Raw genomic sequence first — 23,724 nt, 5'->3', positions numbered from 1 at the left:
TGAGTTCAAGGCCAGCCTGGTGTATATTGGGTTCCAGAACAGCTGGACTATTTGATGAGATCCTGTCTGAAAAGACTCTCAGAGGAGCTTCCATGCACTTGTTCAACACACAATACCTCATTTTTGTATTTGTTTCTTTTCAGAGATAAGCCCAAGAGACACACAATTACATCATCACAAAACCAGGAAGAAGACAAGTACTTTCCAAGTTCACAGTGGAGTCATGTTTTACTCAAAGTTAATGAGCAAGCATAAGAAAACAAAGTCAAAACAAATTCAATCTTTTTGAAAGACTTGGAAAGGCAGGCATGGTGGTGCCCGCCTTTAGTCCCAGCACTCAGGAAGCAGAGGCAGGTGGATTTCTCAGTTCCAAGCCACTCACTTCAGAGTGAGTTATGGGAGAGCCAAGGCAACACAGGGAAACACTGTCTCTGGAAACCAGAGGGGGAGAAGGAAGGAGGGAGGGAGGAAGGGAGGGAGGAAGGGAGGGAGGGAGGCGGGGAGGGAGGGAGGGAGGGAGGGAGGGAGGGAGGAAGGGAGGGAGGGAGGGAGGAAGGGAGGAGAACATAACAGTAATTTTAAAGCAACAAATTACCCAGCGTCCTCAGTGTGTATAGACCACTGTGGATATACGGCTTGCATTATTCTCTTCTTGTTGAAGGCAGAGCTAGTTATGAAGGCAGGAACTAGAAAAGAAAGAATTACATTGTAGTTGTGCAGCCAAAGTACTCAGTAAGGTTTCCCAAACTGGGTTCTGTGCCTGTCTGAGGTCTCTATTTCCAGAGCCAAAGATCTTAGTGGGCAGTATTAAATGAGACTGCTGCAGCATCTTCTGACACACTCACTCAGTATTCATAGGCATCTAGACAGCTCTGAAGGGAGCGGGAAGGCCTCTGGTGATCACTTTTGCCTCCGGGAATGAACTTGTAAAGGAAGAGGAGGGACCAAAAGAAAAGCCCGCAGATATAAAAGCAAATGGAGAGAGGCGAGGAAAAGAAAGCTGTAGTGGAGACTACAACATAAGAAAGTGAAGGAAGAAGAAATAGACAAGAGAGGAAAAGGCAGTGTCCTGCTTGGGTGAATCTACAGATTGTATGGACAGAGCCTGTGAGTAACTCAGCAGCCTCTCCTGCCTTTTGCTTTAGAAACTGGACAATCTAGATGGGGCAGTCAGAGGCTACGGCTGGGTTTTAAATGCTAAAATCATTAACGTGAGCAAACTGGCCAGAGGGTGCTAGTTTAAAAGGGAAAATGGCCTTCAAACTACATCTTGATTTTCCTGGCACCTGACAGCCACAAGATGGCAGGCCTTGATTCTTTTTCAGATTTTCTTTTGTTTTGTTTTCTTTATTTCTCTCTTTCTCTCTTTCTTCCTCTCTTCTTTTTTCCTTTCTTTTTTTCTTTCTTCCTTCCTTCCTTCCTTTCTTTCTTTCTTCCTTTCTTTCTGTTTTTAAGAAGAGTAACCCTTTGTTTACTTGTTTCTCAGACAAAATCAGCAGAGTTAAGTGTTTGGGGAGGATTAGTCAGGGACCAAATTTTATCTGACTCCTCAGACCTTTTCTTAGCTTCAGCTCTGGCTGGTGCAGCAGCACCAGTTGTAGGGGCAGCAGCTACAAGAAAATACAGATGTGTGAGCCCAGAGGAACTGACCTTTCCAAATGGTAAGGTATACACAGTTTTCACAGACAAAGCCAGGACCAGATGTGTATGTGTGTGCTCAGGCACAAGGAAGTCAGGACCAACTTGAGATGTCAGTCCTGGGCAGCTGTCTGCCTTGTTTTATGAGACAGGGTCTCTAGTGAGGCTGGCTAGTGTCACTGTGGCCTCTGATCTCTAGAGATCACTTGACTCCAGCTTATCAACACTGGCATTATAAGCACATCCACCATGTCTGGCTTTTACCTTCTGGTCTTTAGACTTTACTGTCCAGGGATTGAGAATATAGCTCAGTTAGTAGAACATTCTCTTAGCACGAAGCCCTGAGTCTATCCCTAGCACTGAAAACAACAGCAATAACAACATGCATATATAATCACACACACACTCACACACACACACACACACACACACACACACACACACACACACATATATATATATACACATGTATAACATATATGCTTATATATGTTATATATACACATATATATGATCCTATCACTCAGGAGATAGATGTATGGAAATCAGAAGTTCAAGGCCAGTCTGGACTGCAGGAGTCCCCCTATTCTTGTTTAGTTTCTGTGCTTATAGTCTGTTTTATAATGTTTATTGTTGTTGTTATTTGTTTCTTTCTTTGGTTGGGGACAGAGTCTTGATATGTGGCCCAGGCTGGTTTTCCAGTCTGAATCCTCTTGCCTGAGCCTTAGTGTCCCTGACTTATGGCACATCTTAAAAGGCAAAGCATTCCTGAGGAACCTGTCTGCTCCTATTCCAGTGACTGCAGGGTTTGTATCCATGATTTCCCTCCCCCACACATGAGTCTTCAGCACACAGACTTGGAGCCAGATGGCCTGCAGCACTTTGAACCAAAGCCAGTCTTTAATAATAATCCACAAGTTTAATTTTCATATCTTGAGGGTTGTAAATAATTTAAAAGTTATTTTTGCCTTCAGTCCCACCTCTGCTTCTGTGTGGAAGCGCATAGCTGGCGCCTCAGGACACAGTCTCTCCATAAACGCCTTCCCCATTCCTTTTCCCTTGTTGGCAGCCCTGTTCATATGGAATATCGCCTTCGCTCAGAGGCCATTTGCCAACTTTTTGGCAACCTATGAACCTACCATTGTTCACTTTTACAACAAGTTTCACTTAAAAAAAAAAAAAAGCAGGGCACCACACATATTTCCTTTGAACTTGAAAGTAAATGAAGTTTGCTTTGAGAGTTTCATAGCCCTCTGACACAAGGCATGCCACAAAAGCAGGCTTAGAATCTCCTCTCTGTGCATACAACACAGAAGAGAATAAAGGGAAATTTGGCAAATAACCCCTACCTGGAAATATTGTTTATTGTTAATGCACATTGGTCTTTTGTGGGGAGAAAAATACGCATAAACTTTAGTAATGTGCAATAGTTCAGGTTTTTTATATTTGTTTTTCAGATAAAATATAATTATATCCCTTAAGTTTAATGAGAAAAACTCATTAGAAGAGAATAGTCATGTTCACAGGCTTCATGGGGCTTTTATATTTTGACTTAGTCACCAAAGTCTATAATCCTAATTTTAATGACAATATGGAGAGGAAGCAGCCCAGGATTTGTAGCTACAGGGTGAAGCTTTAGTCCTGATAGCCACGAACAGTTAATCACCTTCCGGAACTCTAGTGTCTCCTTGTGTAAGAGTATAAGGCAAGCATCGTGCCTGAGGCACACCCATACCCTCGAGATGTCCAAGTCCCAATCTCCAGAACGAATGGGACGTTAGATGGGATTCAAGTCGTTCCTCAGTTGAATTTGAAATAGAAGGTTCTCCATCTTCTAGACAGATCCCAGGTAATTGCTAGGGACTTTTAAAATATCTGCTGGGAGAAGGATGTGATTTCAGAAAAAAAGGCCTAGGTAGATGCAATGTTATTAGCTGTGCCCATGGACAGGACTGTGAGACAAGGAATAGTTAGTCTCCGCACGATGAAAAAGCCAGCTGGAGAGATGGCTTAGCCGTTAAAGGCTAGGCCCACGAACAGTGAAGAGAAAAAATGTCAAAAAGAGACTGACCCCTTACATCCCAGGAAGGAATGCAGCCCCGCTGATACCTCAACCTAGTGAAACTTGTATCCAATTTCTGACCTCGAGAACTGTAAGATAATAAATTGTTTAGATCACTAAATCGGTGGCACCTTAGCTCTCGGAGATGTTAAGCGACCTTACAGCCACACCACTGGTGTTTTTCCTAGAGCCTGCTTTCCTAAGAGCTAATGTCATCACCACTGTTCTGCCATCTTTCATAAACTGAGAATTAACCAATTTATAATCCTGATTCCATTAAGATTAAATATTTTCTTTTCCTTCTGTATCTCTTTTTGCTTGTAATTTACTAAAAGCAGCAAGAAGAACCCAGGCTGTATGTTCAACATCACGCTCAGGTTCCTCTTGGCTAAATCCACAAGCTCCATTCATCGCTCACAACCTGTAGAAGACCTTCCCAAAGATCCTTCAGAAAGGAATATGCCCTTTCTGACCCACTAGCTTTAGTAGCTTTAGGTCGACCTGCTGAATTATGCCCTACAGGACCATGAGAGTTTGTAATCCTAGCACTTGGAAGGGGACAACAGGAGGATCAGAAGTTCAAGGTCACCAACAGGTACATAGAGACTTTAAGGCCAGCCTGGGCTACATGATCATGGTCTTGTTTCAAAAACAAACAGGCAAACAAAAAATATCTATGTCATTTAATAGCGAGGTACAACTATCCCATGTGACCAGGCTCATGCTCCATGAACAAGAACTGTGGTAGATGTACAAACATGTCACCACAGGCAGAACAAATGCACTTCCACTGAGGTGGGCTTTCCTCCGTGCTCCCACATCAAGAAACACACACTTTTAAAATTGGGGGTAGTGCTTGGTGCATCCCAGAGGGAGTGTGCAGAGGTTAGAGGAGAACTAGCAGGAGTTGATTGTCTCCCATCTACTGTGTGGATTCCAGCAGTTGACCCAAGAATCTTCCTAGCATAGTGCTCATGAGCCAGAGCTGCAGCATCCTGTGATATACTTGTTGTTTGGGTTTGGATCTCTAAAACCTACCACAGTCATGGCACGAAGCAAGTACTCGGTGTTTAATGAATGTGTGACCTGGCCATGACACGTCTCCCCTCTGATCACCAGGTTTGGTTGCATTGATCTGGCTTGCTGGGCAGGTGTCCCCTTCCTCCCTGACATTTTTCCATTTTCATCCTTTCTGAGGCTGTGTGTTTAGCTGAAGAGGAGGATCTGTCCCAGTGAAGGAGGACCAGTCTTCAAGTCTGTGAGAACAGTGTGCTCCTTAGCTGGGACTTCTACCCAAGCTCACAGAGTCTGAAGGAGCAGGAGCTGAACAGGCACAGAAGAATCCACCAAACCAGATGTTCTGCCTCTCACTTGCCTCTTCCCCTAATTCTTCTTCTTCTAACACATTTTCATGAACACTAGTGATTTTACTTAGTTGCTCCTGGGGTTGGGGAGGTTTGTTTAATTAAACATGTTAAGGAAACCCTGCACAATCTACATCCTTTGCAGAGTTGACTTGACCCAATCATCATTAGTTCTGTAAGGTCCTTTGGTAGAAAAAACATATTCCCTTTTTTTCACATTATTATTACAAAAGAAGATGAGCTTTGGAAACTTTTGCCAGCCATGACATAGGCATAGGTACATGGCCATGTTTGGGGTATTCTGAAACTCTAGTGACCACTGGTCAATCCAGAAAGGTTTGTTAAAATTCAGACAGAATTCTGAACCTACCCCAGGTATTCTGATCTCATGGGTCTGGGTCAGACCCCAGAAACTTATATTTCTAATGAGTTTCCAAGTGGTCCAGACACTCCTGGTCCAGGGGCTCATGTTAGGAACCACTGCAGTGCAATATTCAATGGGCATTCTATTCCCCAGCCACCCTGTAACTGGAATCACCACTGTAATTCATTCCCTCCGGGGGGTTGGAGTGGGAGATTAACTAACCTTGGGGATTAAAACTGTGAAGATGTCCCTCTTCTTTGCAAACTAGGAGGTTGTTATTTATGCTTAGGAAAAGAGTATAAACACAAAGTCTACACCAGTGTAAACCAAGGCCATTAGCAGCTTCAAGAAGCAAGAGAAAAAGACTGTCACATCAAATCCTCAGTGGGGTGTGTTGACTGGAGCTGTAAGATGGAGATTTGGGACCATGTGGAAGAGGAGTTAGGAAGCAGATCTGGAGCTACTGGACAAAAAGTAAGCACCTCTAGACAGAAGAGAGACATCCAGGGCTCAGAGCATGAACCAAGTTCTCCTGGGGCACACTGTCCCCTGGGTGTAAGTTAGAGATTCAAGACTGGGAAGTACAATGGCCTGGGCATTGAAGAAACCCTTCCGGCATCCAAATACTATGAATGAATAGCATAGATGCTCTTCTTGTTAGGTAGGCTCCAGGACTTATGAGCCACCAAAAACCAATAGCCATGCAACAACCATCTTGCTGGGCCTGTTGTGTTGTGTTTCTGCCGAGGGCCTGGAGTGAGTATGAACCATAACTGCTTCTGTGAATGGCCCCTTTGGAGCTGAATAATTATTTCTCCCTGAGCTTAATGTGGCCACCACATCAATGATAGGCCACTACCAAAGCCCTCCACTGTGATCTTTACAACCCCAGGTCTGATTACATGGTCCCTGCAGAAAACACCTCAATGACTTTCCAAGGCTCTTCGGAAAAAGACAAGAATCCAAAAATAGAGTTCTCTGTAGTTCAAAAGCTTGCTGGCACCAACCCCCAAATTTCTCACATTCAGTTTTTTAAATAGCCAAACAAGGGCTTGAGGAGCAATTCAGTCAGTAAAGAGCTTGAGGACTTGAGTCTGATCCCCAGAAACCAGAGAAAAACAACCAGACATAGGGGCGGGGGTTGGGGGAGGTGGGCTCTGAGCTTGGAATCCTAGGTCTAGAGAAGCATTGAAAGGCAGACCCCTGGGGTTCAGTGACCAGCCAACCTAGTTTAATTGCTCAGTTTCAGATCAGTGAGAGAGCTTATTGAAAGAACAAGGAAACAGCACCTGAGGAAAGACATTGGAGGATGTCCTTTGGCCTCCATATGTATGCACACATGTATACATACATGTACATACATGTGTTCCTTAACACATGAATGCATACACCTTAATCACACAAGCAGCTTTTTAGCATTTAGGGCTCGCTTGCCCACCTGTGGCACCATTGATGAGACAGGAACCTAATATTATAAGACCCCAGGCTGCCATGCTCAAGCACTGTCCGTTTAGGTTTGTCTCTTGTGGTCTGATGTTGGCTTTAATCTTCCATCTGCTTACAACTGACTATCAGGTTTAAGCAAGCTAGCCTTTCTTCTGGGCAACTCAAGATTTCTTGGCCTCATCTCCAAAAAAAATAATTCCTGTCCTTCAAGGTGAAAATGATTCAGAATTAGTCCTGATGACTGATTTGTTTGCTTCCATTGGACAAATTAACACAGATAAAACTTTCTAGGATAAACTTTCTGGGATCATCGGATGTTATGTCCCTTCCCACTAAACTGGGATATCCAGACTTTGGGTCTCACATCAATTTCCCCCTCCCCCGCCACAATAGCCCACCATATAGCTTGTGTCTGGCACCAAATTGACATTCAGCAGATAAATATGTGTATGTGGAAAAAGAGAAAGAATGAAATTGTTTGATAAAGATCACATTGATGTAAAGATTTCCAGGTTTATACAAAACATATGGTGTTTTCTACCCAGGAGAGCCAATGTTTTGCTGCACTGGATTCAGTCCAGAGCAACACACTGGTGTTGGCCTCCGTTTATCTCCTTTTAAGACTCACAGTTTCTGGCGAATTAGTGAACCAGTCTCTTCGCCCCCTTCATCAGCTACTCCACGCCATACTCATCTCTCTTTCTTCTTTTTTGTTTGTTTGTGTATTTGTTGAGATGGGCTCCGATGATGTTGTTCAAGGTGGCCTTGAACTCTTTGATTTAATGATCTCTCTTTCTGCTCTGGAGTAGCTTGGAGTATATGTGCCTGCCACTGTACTCAGAAAACAACCTTCTCAGCTGACTCACAGCTCCAGTCCAGTCAGCCTGAAAGGCGAGGCAAGTGTTTCCAAAGATCATTTTATCATTGTTCAGAAATGTATTGGTTTTCTTCCATTTTTCATATTTGCGAGTGCATAAATTAAAAGTCCTGTTTAAGCCAGACAGTGGTGGCACACGCCTTTAATCCCAGCACTTGGGAGGCAGAGGCAGGCAGATTTCTGAGTTCGAGGCCAGCCTGGTCTACAGAGTGAGTTCCAGGACAGCCAGGGCTACACAGAGAAACCCTGTCTCGAAAAACAAAAAAATAAAAATAAAAAAAAATTTAAAATTCTGTTTAATCAGAAATTATGAGGCTAAAGTTACGTTTTAAGTCTTTTGTTTTGTTTCTTGTTCTTTGTTTTGGTTTTTCGAGACAGGGTTTCTCTGTATAGCCCTGGCTGTTCTGGAACTCACTCTGTAGACCAGGCTGGCCTCGAACTCAGAAATCCGCCTGCCTCTGCCTCCTAAGTGCTGGGATTAAAGGTGTGTGCCACCACCGCCCGGCTATGTTTTAAGTCTTAATTACTGTGCTCCAGAGATCTATAAAACAAAAACCCCTCTACCCTGTAAACTTCCCTTGCTCAAGGACAGATAACTTCCCAGAATGCTGGGGGCTGTTGTTCAGGTAAGGTAGTAAGTCATATGTTTTCATTCCAGTAACCAAGATTGGTTACCCCCACAGCACAGGGTGTATTTGATCACACGTAAAAGGCAGATATATAGACAGGAAGTATGTAACCTCGTGAGGTTAGCCTTTATAAGTACCTGGCTGACATCATTCGCGACCATTCTCTGGGGATCCTGGGTATGGATCTGTCCAGTGTCCATCGTTCTGACCAGTATTTAATAAGGCTTGCTTCAAATTTGGCTCAGAAACACAGCGGTGGTTTTATTCTCACCCAGTGGGATTAACAAAATCATGATGAAAGTGGAAAGGTTACCTTGGCTAGATGACTGCTCTCCTGTGTGAAATGTCTAACTTCCTCTGTCACTAGCTTAACTGATTGCCAAAAACCGAGTGCAGGAGGGAAATCCGAGTGCATGCGTGTAAGTGCTGGAGTGTCGCTCAGTGGTAGAGTACTTGACTAGTATATAGTTCAGTGCTCAGTAAGAGGGGAAACGGTCAATCAGTTGAATCAGTTGGCGGTACATTCATGTGTTTACTACTGAGTCCATGCAAAACTGAAAGGACCATTGCCTTAAAAACAATCACGAAAACCAAAAACCCTGAGGGAAGCAAGGGAAAAAGAGGCATTTGTGCAGCTGGCTACTCACCCCCTTAAAAAGCATTTCCTGAACTGCCTATCTACTTCGGGCAGACTAGTCCATCCCACTCCCTGCACTTAATGGAACTTTCCCTGAGCACCACATGACCTTTCAGGAAGTGGCAAAAAGTCATCAAAAGCAACAAAGACAGCAGCCATGAGAACACCAATACCAAAGGCGTGCCCGCAATCCTGGCCCTGTGATGAGGAGTACTCCAGGCAGCCGGCTCTCTCTTCCAGGGGTGGGCAGGGAGCCCCTCCGTTTAGTGGCTCCTGATGCACTGAACGCCTGCGCACACGCGTAGTGGGCTGGCACTGACCTGCGCAGCTGCTCCAGGGACTCCATTCTCCCACAAAGCAAGGGCGAGCTGGAAAAAAGAAAAAAGACCAACAACATGCTCACATTCGAGTAAACCCAGCCAACCTGCCAGGTTGCTCCTGCCCACACCAACCTTGGAATCTGTCTAGCTGTGTAAACTTGGTAAACTTAGCCATGGCTTGTATCTGGGAACACAGCAGGTCTCAGAGATATGAACTCCTTCCACCCTGATGATAATCAGTGCTTCTGCAGAGGTCCGGGATGCTGAGGGTTGGCCAGGGACACACGAGGACATTTCTACAGCATACCTCCTCATACTCCTGGGTTTACAGACCTTTTCCCCCCTAATAGCAACTTTTATCCCAGCCACTAATTATTTTTTTGAGCCACTAATTTTTAAAATTATTTTCTTTCCAGATTGTATTTTCATGTGTACATATTTACGTGTACAAGTGTATAATGATCAAATTAGTCACTGATCAACCGATTTTCTTAAACATTGAGCATTTCTTGGACTAGCCATTTTGGAATACAAGATTGTTAACAGCCACAGTCATCCAGCAGTACTACAGAACGCTGGGAGTTATTTCTCCTAACTGCATCACTACACCTGGTAGACAGCCTTTCTCCATCACCTCTTCCTCCCTTCCCAGAACACAATTAACAGTAATATACATTCACTGTAGAAAACAGAGAAAATAATTATAAAAAAACAAAAATGCACCTTACCCATCAATAACCCTAGCACTTCCTGCTCAATCCTTGTAGAAAATGCAATGATAAGACATGTGACTCAACAGTAACAAAAACCAACTGGACACCCAGGTCTGTGCAATAGAACAAGGTCCCTGACAGAAGTTCATGGAACTACAGCTACCTCATTTTTGACAAAGAAAACAGAAGTACTCACTGGAGAAGTCCCAAAACCCCCATTCCCTTAAGCAGGCAGTGCTGGTAACTGTACCCAGAACAGGAAGACTCTGGCTAGGTAAACAGAAGGGTTGTTGTTGGATAAAGAAGCCTAAATGTTTCTCTTCACCGGGACCCACCCATAACCTTCCCCCCAGAGTCAACTAGCTCAGGCAAGGGCAGCTAGTACTGGATGAACTAGACAGCTTGCATGGGCTCAGACCCCCACCCTGCCAGTCATCATATAAAATCTGCATGATTTTCCACTATTTTGCTCTTCAAATGATTCTGGGAAATTTGGATATCTACATATAGAAAAATGAAATTGGATCCTTATCTCTCTGGATAAAAATCAATTCCAGTGGCTCAAAGATCTCAGTGTTGGCTCTCAAACTCTGAAACCGCTACAAGTTAAAGTAGTGAGTATGCCGGAAAATATGTGCACACACAAGGACTTTCTGAATAGGATTCCAGGAAATAGGGCCCAAAATGGAGATAGTGGGATCTTACAAACTATAAAAGCTTCTGTTAATGGAATGAAGAGACAGCCTACAACATAGGAGACAATCTTTGCCAATGATACACCTGACAGAATTGGTGCCTAGAATATACAAAGGACTTAGAAATCAAACATCGAGATAACAGGGTTAATAAATGGTCCATGTACCATCTGCTTATCCCCCATAGCTGTACCCATTTTGTTCCATGCCTGCCAGCTATTTCATATTGTTGCTGTAATCTGCCTGCCATTAATTGATGCAGAAAAATAAGTTGACCCTGTTGTGTTCTGTATGTTATGAGGTTTGTTAATCTTAAGAAATTTCACAATATAAGCTTCATGTAGGACCTATGAAATTAAAAGTCAATATGAACTATTTATGTCTAAAATGGCTCAGTCAGGGCTGACCACTCTGCAGCACTTCCAGCACCTCTGTATGAGCTCATTGCAGTTTTTGCAGGTTTAGCCTTTATAAGCTGACCCTGAGAAATGTCCAGCTTTGAACTGTTGCCTTGATCGATCATTCCTGGGGTATACAGTCAATATACCGTCCCTGTTTAACTTAGATCAATGTTCATGTGCCTTACAGAGCAATTCCTGTACCCCCGAAATCAACAAGATACAGAAGAGGTGAAAGATGCTTGTTTTTATTAACCAATTCCTCTGTCTTTTGATTTCCTTTCTATACTTTGTTTACCTTTGTATTCCCTCTCCCAATTAACTAAATGGTATGGATGGATCTTGGGCTAAGTAAATAAACAACAAGTAAAATGGTTTATGAAATTGAACGGTTCTCGAAGGAAGCACAAATGACTAAGAAATGCTTTTAAAAATGTTCAATGTCCTTGGCCATCAGGGAAATGCAAATTAAAATCATACTCCAGTGATGAGGACTATTATCAAGACAACAAATGACTGTAAATGTTGGCAAGGATGTGGGGGAAGGGCGACTCTAATTCACTGTTGTAACTAGAGAAAAAACTTGTACTGCCACTATGGAAATCAGTGTGACGCTTCCTCAAAAACCTAAAAATACAACTGTGCTGCTACTCAGCTGCACCACTCAGGGGCTCAGCTCCAGTTTCTACACTGAACATAGCTTCCACCTGAGCCTCTGCTGTGTTGTGTGTTGTGTTGTATTGTGTTGAGACAGGTCTCTCTACATAGCTCTGTCTGTCCTGGAACCTACTTTGCAAACCAAGCTGGCGTCAAACTCACAGAAATGTGCCTGCCTCTGCCTCTCTGCCTCTCTCTGCCTCTCTGCCTCTCTCCCTCTGCCTCTCTCTGCCTCTGCGTCTTTCTGCCTCTCTCTGCCTCTCTGCCTCTGTCTCTCTGTCTCTCTGCCTCTCTGCCTCTCTGCCTCTGCCTCTGCCTCTCTGCCTCTCTGCCTCTGCCTCTCTACCTCTCTGCCTCTCATCCTCTGCCTCTGTCTCCCAGTTGCAGAGATGAAAGGTGCCCCATCATGCTTGCAGCCATCCGAGCCTCAGGAATCTAGGTATTATAGACGTGTTCCTGAACTAGATGCCAAAACTTTCTTTTCTACAAAAATAAGACTCCCCTTCCCCTCCAGTGCCTTTTGTATGCAATCCCTTTAACTTTTGAAAACTTCTGACAGTTCATACATGAAAACATACCTGGTATAAAAGTGTACATGCAATTGAAAGTTCAATTTTTAAAAAAGTATTTTAAAGCTTGTTCCATTTACCATCTAAAAACCCACTGGTATCACATGTCAACTACCTTCATACAGGGGACGAGCCATGATGGTCTTCATTGCCACATCCACCGTGGAAACACCCCTTGGGAACGACTCATCTCCCGATGAGCCCTCTCCTTTTGAATGTATCTAAAAGAGGAACCTTTGTGGATCACGATTTAATAGCCTCGTCACTGTGACTAAGATACTGAGCACATTGGTGGACTACTTAGAATTGTCTATTTAAGTCCTTTGTCCATTTTTGAATTGAATTTTAAACTTTCTATTGTCATGGAATTGTAAGGTGAACAGTAACTCCTTGTCAAATTGATAATTTTCGCAAATTTTCCTCCATTCCTGTGGTCTGTCTTTTTTCTTTCTTGATGGTGTCTTTTTATGCAAAAATATATATTTTTAATCCAATGAAGATTAACTCACCTATTTTGTTGCTGGTGTGGCACATGCTTTGGACTCAGTATTGGGCTGTGCATTGATTCACAACTCCAACATCGTGAAGAATTGTGCCAATAATTTCTCCCACACGTTTATAATTAGGTCTTTTATTTGCTATAATATTTGTCTGTGGAAACAGGCATGCATCTCTGTTTATTTGCATTTGGATATCCAGTTCTCTTGGCACTACTTGAAGAGATCAGAGACCTTAGTACCCTGGTCAGAAGTTAACTGACTGGTAGCCAGGTTTGGCAGAGCACACCTGTCATCACAGCACTTGAAGACTGAGGCAGGGGGATTGAGAATTCTTGCCCATTCTTGCTTAGGAAGTGAAACTTGTTTTAGAGGTTTCTGCCTATATAGTGGGAGCATATGGTCCAACAGAAATGTCCCTAGCATGTCATCAAGGAATCAGAAAAATCAGCTCTCCAGAAGACATTCAAAGAGACTTCCAGGCTGGTAGCAGGCTGTGGAGGACTCCTCTGAGCTTCATGTTTTCTTTGCCTCACTTCCTCCCTGGACTTCTTCATCCCTGATTCTGGCTCATTCTTCCATGTGTTGAACTTGAGCAGCACTTAATACTTGGATTTTAAAATGCATTTCGTTTCAAATTTTAAAATTTGGACAACACTATAACATGAAACTGACCATGTCATTAACTCATACTTTTGTGATGTGGTCTTGAGTTTGACTTTATCTCTATATTAAGAACTGACACCGGGGAGTATTTTCTGTTAGAATTTAGCCTGTCAGAAATTCTTTAAATCTGCGACTCATGCCCTGCATTTGTTGGATTGGTTTGGTACCATTTTGATGGTTTTAAGAGTCACAGAATCACTGTGTCAATAGTTGTTCTTATTGTCTAAGATTTGTCTTTGCCAAAAAAGTTATTTGCTATCTTTCCAATCCAACTTCCAAATGCCCACAAAGGGCTGAGTACCAGTGTATACCAGGAGTCCCAGATACTAGAGGAATGAGATAGGAGGATCACTTGAGCCCAGGAGTTCATCAACAGCCTGAGCAAAGGTTATTACAGCCCATCTCTAAACAAACAAACAAACAGACAGGCATCTCATAAAGATAAACTCAAGTTCTAGGTCCCAAGACAATGTCTCCTTGACTTTATTCTAACACAAAATGAAAGAGGAATTGAAATATAATTGTATGGGGGAAAAGTGCTCCATAAGATTTTTACTGAAAGATTAGTTGGGGCCTTTATTTGTCTTCTACTGGGAGGTTCTATTCTTGATTATCTTGTGAACGTTTGATTATGTGAGTTGGAATTCACTGTAGTTGAAACTCACTACAAGAGATTTTTGGTCCCAGAGGTTAGAAGAAGTACAGGAACTTCTGACAGATTTATTGCCAGTCATGTATTACAGCAGTCTGACACGTTTCCTTTTGAACTATTTCATTAAAGCCCTGACCTTTTCCCACTAAAGCTTATCTTTATAGACAACATGATAGAATATTCTTTCTTCAAATTCAGTCTTCTCAGTCTTCACGTGTATGCTTTTATCAGCTGCTAATGGGGTCACTGTGCCACCTAATCAGCTGCTGCTTGATGGCCTTGGACTCCACTCTGCTCAACTGCTTAACAGAATTCGATGACATCATCCCATCCCCTTTCAGGGAAGGAAGCCTAGATTTAATGGGTACAGGAAATTCAGTGACGTCTTTCTCTTCTTTGTTCAAATTCAACTCAGTATTCAGGTTGGGTTTCTCCAGAAGCAGCCTATGGGATGTGGACTTGAATGTAAGACTTTGATTTGGAAAGTATTTCTACCAAGCACCATAGGGAGTGGAGGAGAACAAACACAGAGTGTTCCTACTGTTGGTCTAGTACACTTCGGACTCTAACCTACTGGACAGCGAGGGTTATGGATCAACCAACGAGTGAGGAATAATGGAGTTCTTATTGGTCAACTGGTGTCAGATACCCATACCTCCAGGCACAAGGGACTGTCCAAGAACAAAAAAGTAGTTATACTGTATGCAAGAATAAGGTACATTGTTCTGAGAGGGACAGCCAGTCATATCCAAGTTCAATAACTTTAAAAATTGTACCCTTGTTTGTTTATTATTGTTATTGTTTTGAGACAGGGTCTCACCATGTAGCCCAAGTGGCCAAGCTTTGCTCTGGAGACCATGCTGTTCCTGAACTCTTAGATTAGTCCAAGGGCTGAGATTTGAAAGGTGTGAGCTCTAGTACCTGGCTTCTCTTTTGTTTTTGTCTTTTGTCCTTGCTGTTGTTATTTGGTTTTGTTTGAAAAGGTGTTAGTTACTATTCTGTAGCTGTGAAAGAATACCATGACCAAAAACAAGTACAGGAAGAAGAAGTTTATTTGGTTTATGGTTTCTGAGGACTGGAGAACTAGAGACTATGCTAAGGCAGGAAGGTAGGGCATTGCAGCCGATGCAGGAAGCTGAGAGACTGAAAGCTCACATCTCAACTGCACTCGGGAAACAAAGAGGAAGCAAGAAGTCGGCTGAGGCTATAAACCCTCAGTGCCAGTGCCCAGTGACAGTTTCTCCAGCAAGGCTCCACAACCTCTTCTAAACAGTGTCACTAGCTAGGACCAAGGGTACAAATACACAAGTCTACGGAGAATATTTCTACTCAAGCCACCCTTGCTTCATACGAAATAAAATCCAAACTCCTCAACACACACACACACATACATACATACATACACACACATGCATGCACACACATATACACACACATGCACACATAAGTACACACACATACACAAGAATACTCACATTCACACACATTCTTACACACATGTGCACACATGCATACACAAGTACACTTACATTCACACACATGTATACACACATACACATATGAGTGTACTCACATTCGCACATATTCTTACACACACACACACACCACACTGGCACCAAGCTTCAACGACCCTGCCTCTTTTCTCCCAGGACCCAGAAAGCATGTGTGTGCTCCAGGGCCTCTAGGCACATGATCACTTCCCTTAGAGTTTCTTTCTGTACAGAGTATGACTGAGAACTAACTGCCCATCGGAAAGTCTTAGACAAACTGGTTCCTCAGCCGAGGCCTTTCTCTCTGTGCCTTGGCTTGGGGAGATCTGGCCTCTGAAGGCAGCCAGGACTCTCAACCCTTTTTAGCCTGTTTACATCTCTTGCCAGTACCTCATCTTAATGAGCTCCTTCAGTTTTATCACCTGAGGCTTGAAACTGTATTTCTTTTTATTTGATTCCAAGTCTCTTCACCCAAAGGTTTCAGCATATAGCGAAAGAAACGTTCCCTTTCTGTGCCCTTTGCAGTCTTTCTGTTTCAGTCTGTCTGTCTCCCCACTGCTCCGTGTGGACTTTTCCCATGGAGTACTGAAGTTCTGGGGCTGTCTTTCTGTGGAGGAGACACCTCCCATCTAGGGTTACCATGGTCTTTCTCTAGGCAGACCACAGCTCTGAGTTAGGACAAATGACTACTCTTGGTCTCCAGGTTTCCAGGGGCATTTTTTTTTTTTATTTGTTGTTTCTTTGGTTGTATTTTGAGACAAACCATCAGTGTAAAACCAGGATGGCTTCAAACTCACCATCTAGCTAAAACTGGCCTAAAATGGCAATCTTCCTCTTTTCAGCCTCCTGGTTGCTAGGACTATAGGTATGAACCACTACCATGTCTTCACAAGATAATTTAATTTTTTCCAGCCAGATGTGGTACATGTCTGCAATCCCAGCACTTGAGAGTTGGAGATAGGAAGGTCAGAACTTCACAGGCATCCTCAGCTACATAGTGAATTCAAATGCATCACGAGCTACATGACATTCTATCTCAAAAAAGAAAAGGTCTTGGGGCTGGAGAGATGGTTCAGCGGTTAAGAGCACTGGCTGCTCTTCCAGAGGTCCTGAGTTCAATTCCCAGCAACAACATGGTGGCTCACACCCATTTTTAATGGGATCTGACGCCCTCTTCTGTTATGTCTAAAGACAGTGACAGTATACTCACATATATACATAAATAAAATCTTTTAAAAATGCATTCTTGTCAGAATGACCTAAGACAGGCTCAGTCTTGTTAATGAAATAAAAAAGGGGGAGATGTGAAGAGATTTGGGGGCTGCAGGCAGGAATCTGACATTAGACTAGAACAAAGAAGTAATTTTAGGCAGGAATCTAAAACCTAGGCTAGAATAAAGAAGTAATTTCAGGCAGGAATCTAAATCCTAGGCTAGAATAAAGAAGTAATTTCAGGCAGGAATCTAAATCTTAAGCTAGAACAAAGAAGTAGACTTCAGACATGAAAATGACTTTGGGCTAGGACAGGGAAGTAGGCTCCGATATTTTGGTTATCCTGGTAAGCCCTTAGAAATAGTGATCACAGGACTCTGTGTATTGTCCTGCAGGTTCTTTGACTATTTGTGTTTATTGTCTTGCTTGTTCCTTGACTATTTGCATCTACTGTATTGCTAGTTCCTCAACCTAGAACTGATGTTAATAATTGCATGTAATCTAAAAAAAGCGAAAAAGGAGGAGAGATGGGATAGGGGACTAATGTGGGGGGGATGGGGAAAGGGGATAACATCTGAAATAAATAAAATATAGAATAAAAAATGCACTTTCAGGATTTATTTTTTTTAATTTTTTAATTGATGATACTTCCTCTCAAAGTGAGCACACCTTGTTGTCATCACATCACAAATTAAACCGATAGCAAGAGAAGTGTCTCTCATTTGATCAGTACCATTGAGTTCTTCCTTCTCTGGTGTAGCATGTTGATTTTGTTCTCAGAGAGCAATCTCTCCTGAGTTCGTCATACAGACACAAGCACTCTTCTTTGTCACCCCGCCCTGCCTGCTTGCTCCATCTAAAAGTCAAAGGCCAAGTGCTTTCTCCCTTACATCAGGTTCAGACATCCTAGTATCCCTGTGGAATATTCTGTGCAGGCACTACAGTGCCGCTTCTGTACAACTATTGCTTCTTGACAGTCTATAGAAAAAGTACAAAAAGACTTTTTAACCAGCACACGAAAGGCAGGCATATCTTGTGGAGATGTTATGTTAGAGCGCTGCCATCTTCCTTTTCCTTTCTAAGCATATACATCCTTTTCTTCACAACTTTGTCAAAGCCTTTCTGAGACTCAGATAAACCCACATTGCCCAAGGGACTCTTTCTACCTCAACTTTAAAAAATCAGGTTTTGTCACTGTCGTTTTCTTTTTTTTTCCCTCTCGAAAAAACAATGTCGCCGGGCAGTGGTGGCGCACACCTTTAATCCCAGCACTTGGGAGGCAGAGGCGGATTTCTGAGTTCGAGGCCAGCCTGGTCTACTGAGTGAGTTCCAGGACAGCCCGTGCTACCCAGAGAAACCCTGTCACAAAAAACCAAAAAAAAAAAAAAAAAAAAAACAAAAAGACCTAGTCCTCAGTAGGTTTTTACAAAATCTTTTAAATCATCAGGTAGACTAGTTTATAAAGTTGAAGCAAAACAATGAAATAAGTACTTTTATAGACAAGCAGGGTTCTAGGTATCATGTAAACCTGGGGTGGGGCTGGGGGAGAAAATACAAATGAAAAAAGCTAGTGGTGTTTTCTTCTGGGTAGCATTCCCAGTAGAACTGTGTCTATGTATGCATTTCTGGGCACCTCATCTTTTTGGCAACACTGAGGAATAAGATGAAACTAAAATCAAATGTAACTTCAGCAAGTCTTGACACCACAGTGAGTCAATAGCTGTAAGTGACTGTGCAGTGACCCGGAGTGTGTGGGTGGGTGCAGGGAGGGGTGCTGGTCCAGGGTAAATGCCACCTGAGTGCCAACGTCTTCCCTCTCCTCGACTGTAGGCCACCACTACTAAGTCAGCTGTTTTGAGTAAGGGTGGCAGGCCCTGCACAGCGAACCTCTCACACTGTACTGATTGGAAAGGCTTCATCGTTCTCAGCCTCACCAACTGAGCCATTCTTCCTCTTGGTTGTTTGGGAGCCTGTGTTCATAAGCACGGTGTCCCTTCCCTCATTGAATTTCAGGCAGTTTGTTTCCTGGACTCCCCAGAGGTCTGGGAGAAGACACAGGGGCTACTCAGTTTTTGCCCTGTCCTATGTGACTTAATAATTGCTATGCATATTTCCCTCTTCCCTATGTTTCTGTGAAGGATCCAATACAGCCCAGTGTTTCAATGATCTTAGCATTAAAATCATAGGAACCCAGTCTTGAGTTAGCAACTTGAGAGAAGCACTGAGCAAGCAAGAATGCCACTAAGTTCTTCCAGGGCAGCATGACTTGAATCTGGCTCTGTCCCCTCTCCTGCTGTTATATATACCCAGTGGAGGGTTGTTGTTGTTGTTGTTGTTCTGTTTTGTTTATTTGTTTGTTTGGTTGACTGGTTTTGGGATTTCCAGACAGACTTTCTCTGTGTATCCCTGGCTATCCTGGAAATCACATTGGTCATACTGTCAGCCAAAGGGCTTCGAAAAGCAAGGATAGGAAGCACAACCTTGGGCAAGAACAGAGTCTGACGGAGAGACGGCTGTGAGTACTGGGTAACCTGGGACTCTAGACTTTACTATATCTAGGTAAATGTCTATAGTCACCACAAATTTCATTCAAAGAGGTGGCTATTAACAACTTAAGATCAAGTTTCCAGCCTTAGCACTCTCCTCACTCCTGTGAGCATGGGTGATGGGAGCTCCTGCTTACCTCAGCTTAGCATTTGTAAATCAGTGACACAGGGAGGGCAACCTCACTTTTCCCAATGCCCCTGAGTCAGACAAGTTTCTGAGTTCAGGCTCCCCTGATCTTAGGCAGATGTACATAGATAAACATCAATATACATACATGATTTGGATGTCTTTTCTCCCCAGGGTCTGGAGTAGATTTTTGAAAAAAGAAAAATAAATTGTAGTGCTGGTGCCCAAACTCAAGACCTGCCCATACTAGGCAAATGCTCTACCATTACATGACATCCTGAGGATGTAATTTTTAACTAATTTACTCATAGTCGTTCAAATATTCCATGGAGCATGTAGGCCTGGGACCTGAAGCTGACTGTGGTTCCAGGTTTCTTAGGTATTACCTTCTAGGAACCAGTTGATGGCCCCCTGTGGTGTTCTTCTCATTTTCGTATTACAGAGGAATACTTTGAGCCCCAAGAGACAATGGCACATTCTTTCCAAAGTCATAAGGCTAGTAGATGGCAGAGTAAAGGTTAAATCCAGGAGTCTTTGACATTTGGGACAAAATCATGACATTATGGCTATTTCAGAGAGCAGGGATCACAAATAATAAATATTTGGAGGGAAAACTGCAGGAGATTAGAGGCATTCCGCCAAAGTGTTGTTCTCATAGGCAGCTTCTAAAGGCAAATTTAGCTCTGGCCAGTGGAGGCAGGCCCACAGCAATCCTGACCCACAGTAGCTCGCCCAGAACTGAGGAGGCTGGGATTCTCAGCTCTGCCCTACCCCTGCCTCTTATCCTTTCTTATAATGCATAAGCAGGCTCAGTCTCACCAAGTAGCCAGCTTCCAGCGGCTATTTCCTTTGTGTCTTCACAAGAAACTTCTGACCAGAGCATGTACCAGCAAGGGACCTTACTGCCCTGCTATTCTTTAGCCTGCAAAGCCCTCTGTTGACCCCTAGGAAAGTACATGTAGGACTCTCGACATGTTTTTAAATTCCCACACACATTATCCCTCCTCTGGCCTTAGTTTCTCCGTCTATCACCCACAACCTTTCTGGAAGGAGTGTAGTCTCTATAATTTGCTTTCAAGCTCTTCACAAGATGATAAGCTTATTTAATCTATTCAATAAATTCCTGATCCAAAATACTTGCTTTTACTATTTCTACAACCCTGGCTAAAAAGAGGGTATTTCACTTTTTTGTGGCCAGATAAAGACTGGGAGGGTTGGTGACTCAGCCTAGATCTGTCCTGTCTCTTAGACACAAAGTACAGCCAGGTATGGTGGTGTGCAGCTTTAGTCCCAAAGCTCTGAAGGCAGAGGCAGGCAGATCTCTGAGTCTGAGAACAGCCAGAGCTACAGATAGAGGCTGTAACTGTGCCCACTACTGCCCATTAACCATGTAAAAACCTTCTCCAATCCACTGTGGTGATATTATGGGGTTTATGTCACTCACGTAGAGCCATGGAGTGCAAAAGTAAAAATACAAGAGAAGTGTCACAGCGGAAAACATACAGGACAGATGAACCCCAGCACTGTAGGAAAGGACAAAGGAGCACATCAAAACCAGTCCTGGTGTTGGGCATCCCTGGCCATCATGGACAATGTCCTCTTCAGGAAGAGGGAGCCTTCTGTACTGTGTACATGTGGTTTCTCCTGTACTTCTGGTACACAGTGACTTCCTAAGGAGTAGAGATTTCGTCTTCAGTGTCACACCATCCCTTTGCTTACTACAAATCAGAGCTACAGGGCTCCAGCATTAATACATAGGCACACCCCTCAAGAATGAGTTCTTTGATAAGACCCAGGGAGATATAGCTGAGACACCCAGCTTAGGGTGCTGCCAGGGTCGGGACACATGGCTCAGACTCACTATATTTTCTGTTTAATTGACTTTTCCAGCTTCCTTTAGTCTGAGGCAAGATGTCATGGAATGTGGGGTGGGGGTGGGAGGACCTTATCAAAACGGACATCCCCATCACAGGTAAACAAGTTCCAGTCAGTAAATCTTCGAGTTTTTCGGCTGTGCCCTTCCACAGTATCAGGTCTGGGTGACTGACCAGCCTGGAGGTTGATAGGCTCTTAGCAAAGAAGCAAGAGAAGTCTTTTTGCTGCTGGTCCTCTGTTTCCTGGGGTGTGGCACGGCCCTTGGGTCCTCTCCACAGAAGTTGCCTAGGACTTGTGTGGGGACCGATGAGTTCAAACCCTATCGAATGTACAGCTTTGGGACTGATCTGATTAGCAAGAAGCAGAGCTGCTTTGGTTTCCAGAGCTGACTTTTTGGGCACGGCCTGTTTTTCTGGACTGTGTTTCTCATTTCTTCCTTTACCATTAAATTCAATTAAACCAGTGTTGATTTACAAAGGGGCAAAGAACTGTGAGATGCTATGGGATTGTTAAATAAGAAAAGGAAAGCTGGTGGGATTAAACACAGAGACTCGAGGAAGGAAAATATTCTAAAGATAGTTCCAGGAGCACAGAAAACCTCCTCACAGAAAGCAGCTGTGGTCCATGTTAGAGCCCACCACAGAACACCTCAGACCTCTGAGAACGTGGAGGCCCCTCCCAGGGCAAGCTTGGTACAAAGTGGGACAGTCTCACTTTCCTGTCCCCGTCACCCTTCTCCATCCCCAAACTTTATCTGAGGTCAGAATGAGAGTGGCGAAGGCTGGTCCAGGGACACACCCCTGACAACTGTCAGTGCCAACTTTCCAGGCCCCAGGTGACTCTATGTGCAGCTGGAGTCCTTGAGTCACAGAATTCATCCCAGAGGTGACCCCACAGATGTTGGAGGAGGGTGCTTCAGGGACGTTAGATGAAGAGGACTAGGAAGCCTGGGATTGAGTGGGATACTGGGATTGGGAAGGCTGATACTGGGCTGGCCCGGAAGCGACCAGAAGATTCCTGGCTTTCTAGTAGTCCCTCCTGGGGCCCAGCCACCCACCTGGGCACGCCCTGTCGTAGTCGAAGCAGCAGTCCCCGGTGAGACGGCAGGCTTGGTCACAGAAGCATGTTCCATAAACTCTGTCCAGCCTCCAGCCGCGGGCGAAGCAGGCCGGGTCCCGGCCAGGACAGCAGCGGCCGACCTCTGCGCAACCAGCCAGGGCCCCGGGCCACAGCCGCGCCAGAGCGCACAGCACCATCCACAGGGTCCTCATGGCCAGAGGTGCGGCGACACCTGCGAGCGGACCCAGCCAGAGCCTCCAGCAAACGCTCGGCTCCTCCGACAGCCGCAGCCCCCGCCTTCGGTCCTCCGCCCTTCCGCACCGCCCCTCGGCTGCCCTGGCTGCGCGCCCGCCCGCCTGGCGGGCTCTGGGCGGGTGGCGCTGGGGCCCAGGTGGGACGCGCCTGTCCTTCCGGCCACCAGCCCGCCCCGACAGCCGCAAAGCAGGTGCTCGCACAGCCCGCCCCCGCGGCAGGCTCCAAACTCTGCCTCGTTAGGTCTGGGGACGCCTAGCCCTAGCCCGTGCCTGTTTGCACCGGGAAAGCCAACAGAAAAACGGAGTCCCAGTGCTCCCAGCGACCCCAGGGTGCCCCTGCTCGCTCTAGAAAAGCCCTCGGAGGCTTTTTCCAACTGCTTCCCTGACTCTCCTAGGCCCTGTCGAGCACATAGGAGCCAGAAATATCCTGCAGCATTTTATTGTGGCTTTTTCTCACCCAGAAAAATGCTACTTTGCTTTACTTAAAGGACAAATTAATGAATATGAAGGAAATGATAAAAGTTGAAACTGTGCCCTGTTTTTTGTTAAGCCCAAGAGCCTCCACCAATAATGTTTTTGTTTTGTTTTGTTTTTAAAATAACTTTCATTCTAAGGTGTTCACCTACCTTTGGAGGGTTTTATTTGCTTGCATGTCTTTTGTTTGTTTGTTGTCCTGTTCTTGCCATTCTGAGAATGGAAACTAGATCCTGACCAACGCGAGACCCTCCAACTAAAGGACACCTTGAGACAGGGACTTACTAACCTCTGGCTGACCTGTAGACCAGAATGGTCTCGAACTCACAGAAAGCCATTCGCATCTGCTGAAATGAAAGGCATAGGCCACTACGGCCAGCTTCACACCCAACTTTTTATATGTCTTTCTTTCTCTTCTCTAAATATATTAAGTTTTCTACACTTTTTACAACGAAATTTATTCTGGAAGTTTCAATATTTCTTTATGATTTTAAATCATTTAA

The 23,724-nt window shown here is 44.2% G+C and overlaps 1 protein-coding gene across 1 annotated transcript in view; it reads right to left on the bottom strand.

The window, feature by feature from the left end:
• Positions 1 to 22,726, bottom strand: part of Sbspon (somatomedin B and thrombospondin type 1 domain containing) — a 29,601-nt gene extending 6,875 nt beyond the window's left edge. Inside the window, exons 1-3 of the mRNA XM_028769937.1 lie at positions 22,492 to 22,726; positions 9,191 to 9,385; positions 596 to 686 (exon numbers count right to left, since the gene is read on the bottom strand). Coding sequence (XP_028625770.1) covers positions 596 to 686; positions 9,191 to 9,385; positions 22,492 to 22,705 — 500 coding nt within the window. The 5' untranslated portion in view covers positions 22,706 to 22,726. The remainder of the gene's footprint in view (positions 1 to 595; positions 687 to 9,190; positions 9,386 to 22,491) is intronic.
• Between the last annotated feature and the right edge of the window lie 998 nt (positions 22,727 to 23,724).

Source organism: Grammomys surdaster, unplaced genomic scaffold (assembly GCF_004785775.1).
Source record: "Grammomys surdaster isolate TR1022 unplaced genomic scaffold, NIH_TR_1.0 64, whole genome shotgun sequence".
In the NCBI taxonomy this organism is placed as follows: Eukaryota; Metazoa; Chordata; class Mammalia; order Rodentia; family Muridae; genus Grammomys; species Grammomys surdaster.
Note: the sequence above shows the minus strand (reverse complement) of the source record. Positions and strands in the feature narration are given on the sequence as shown.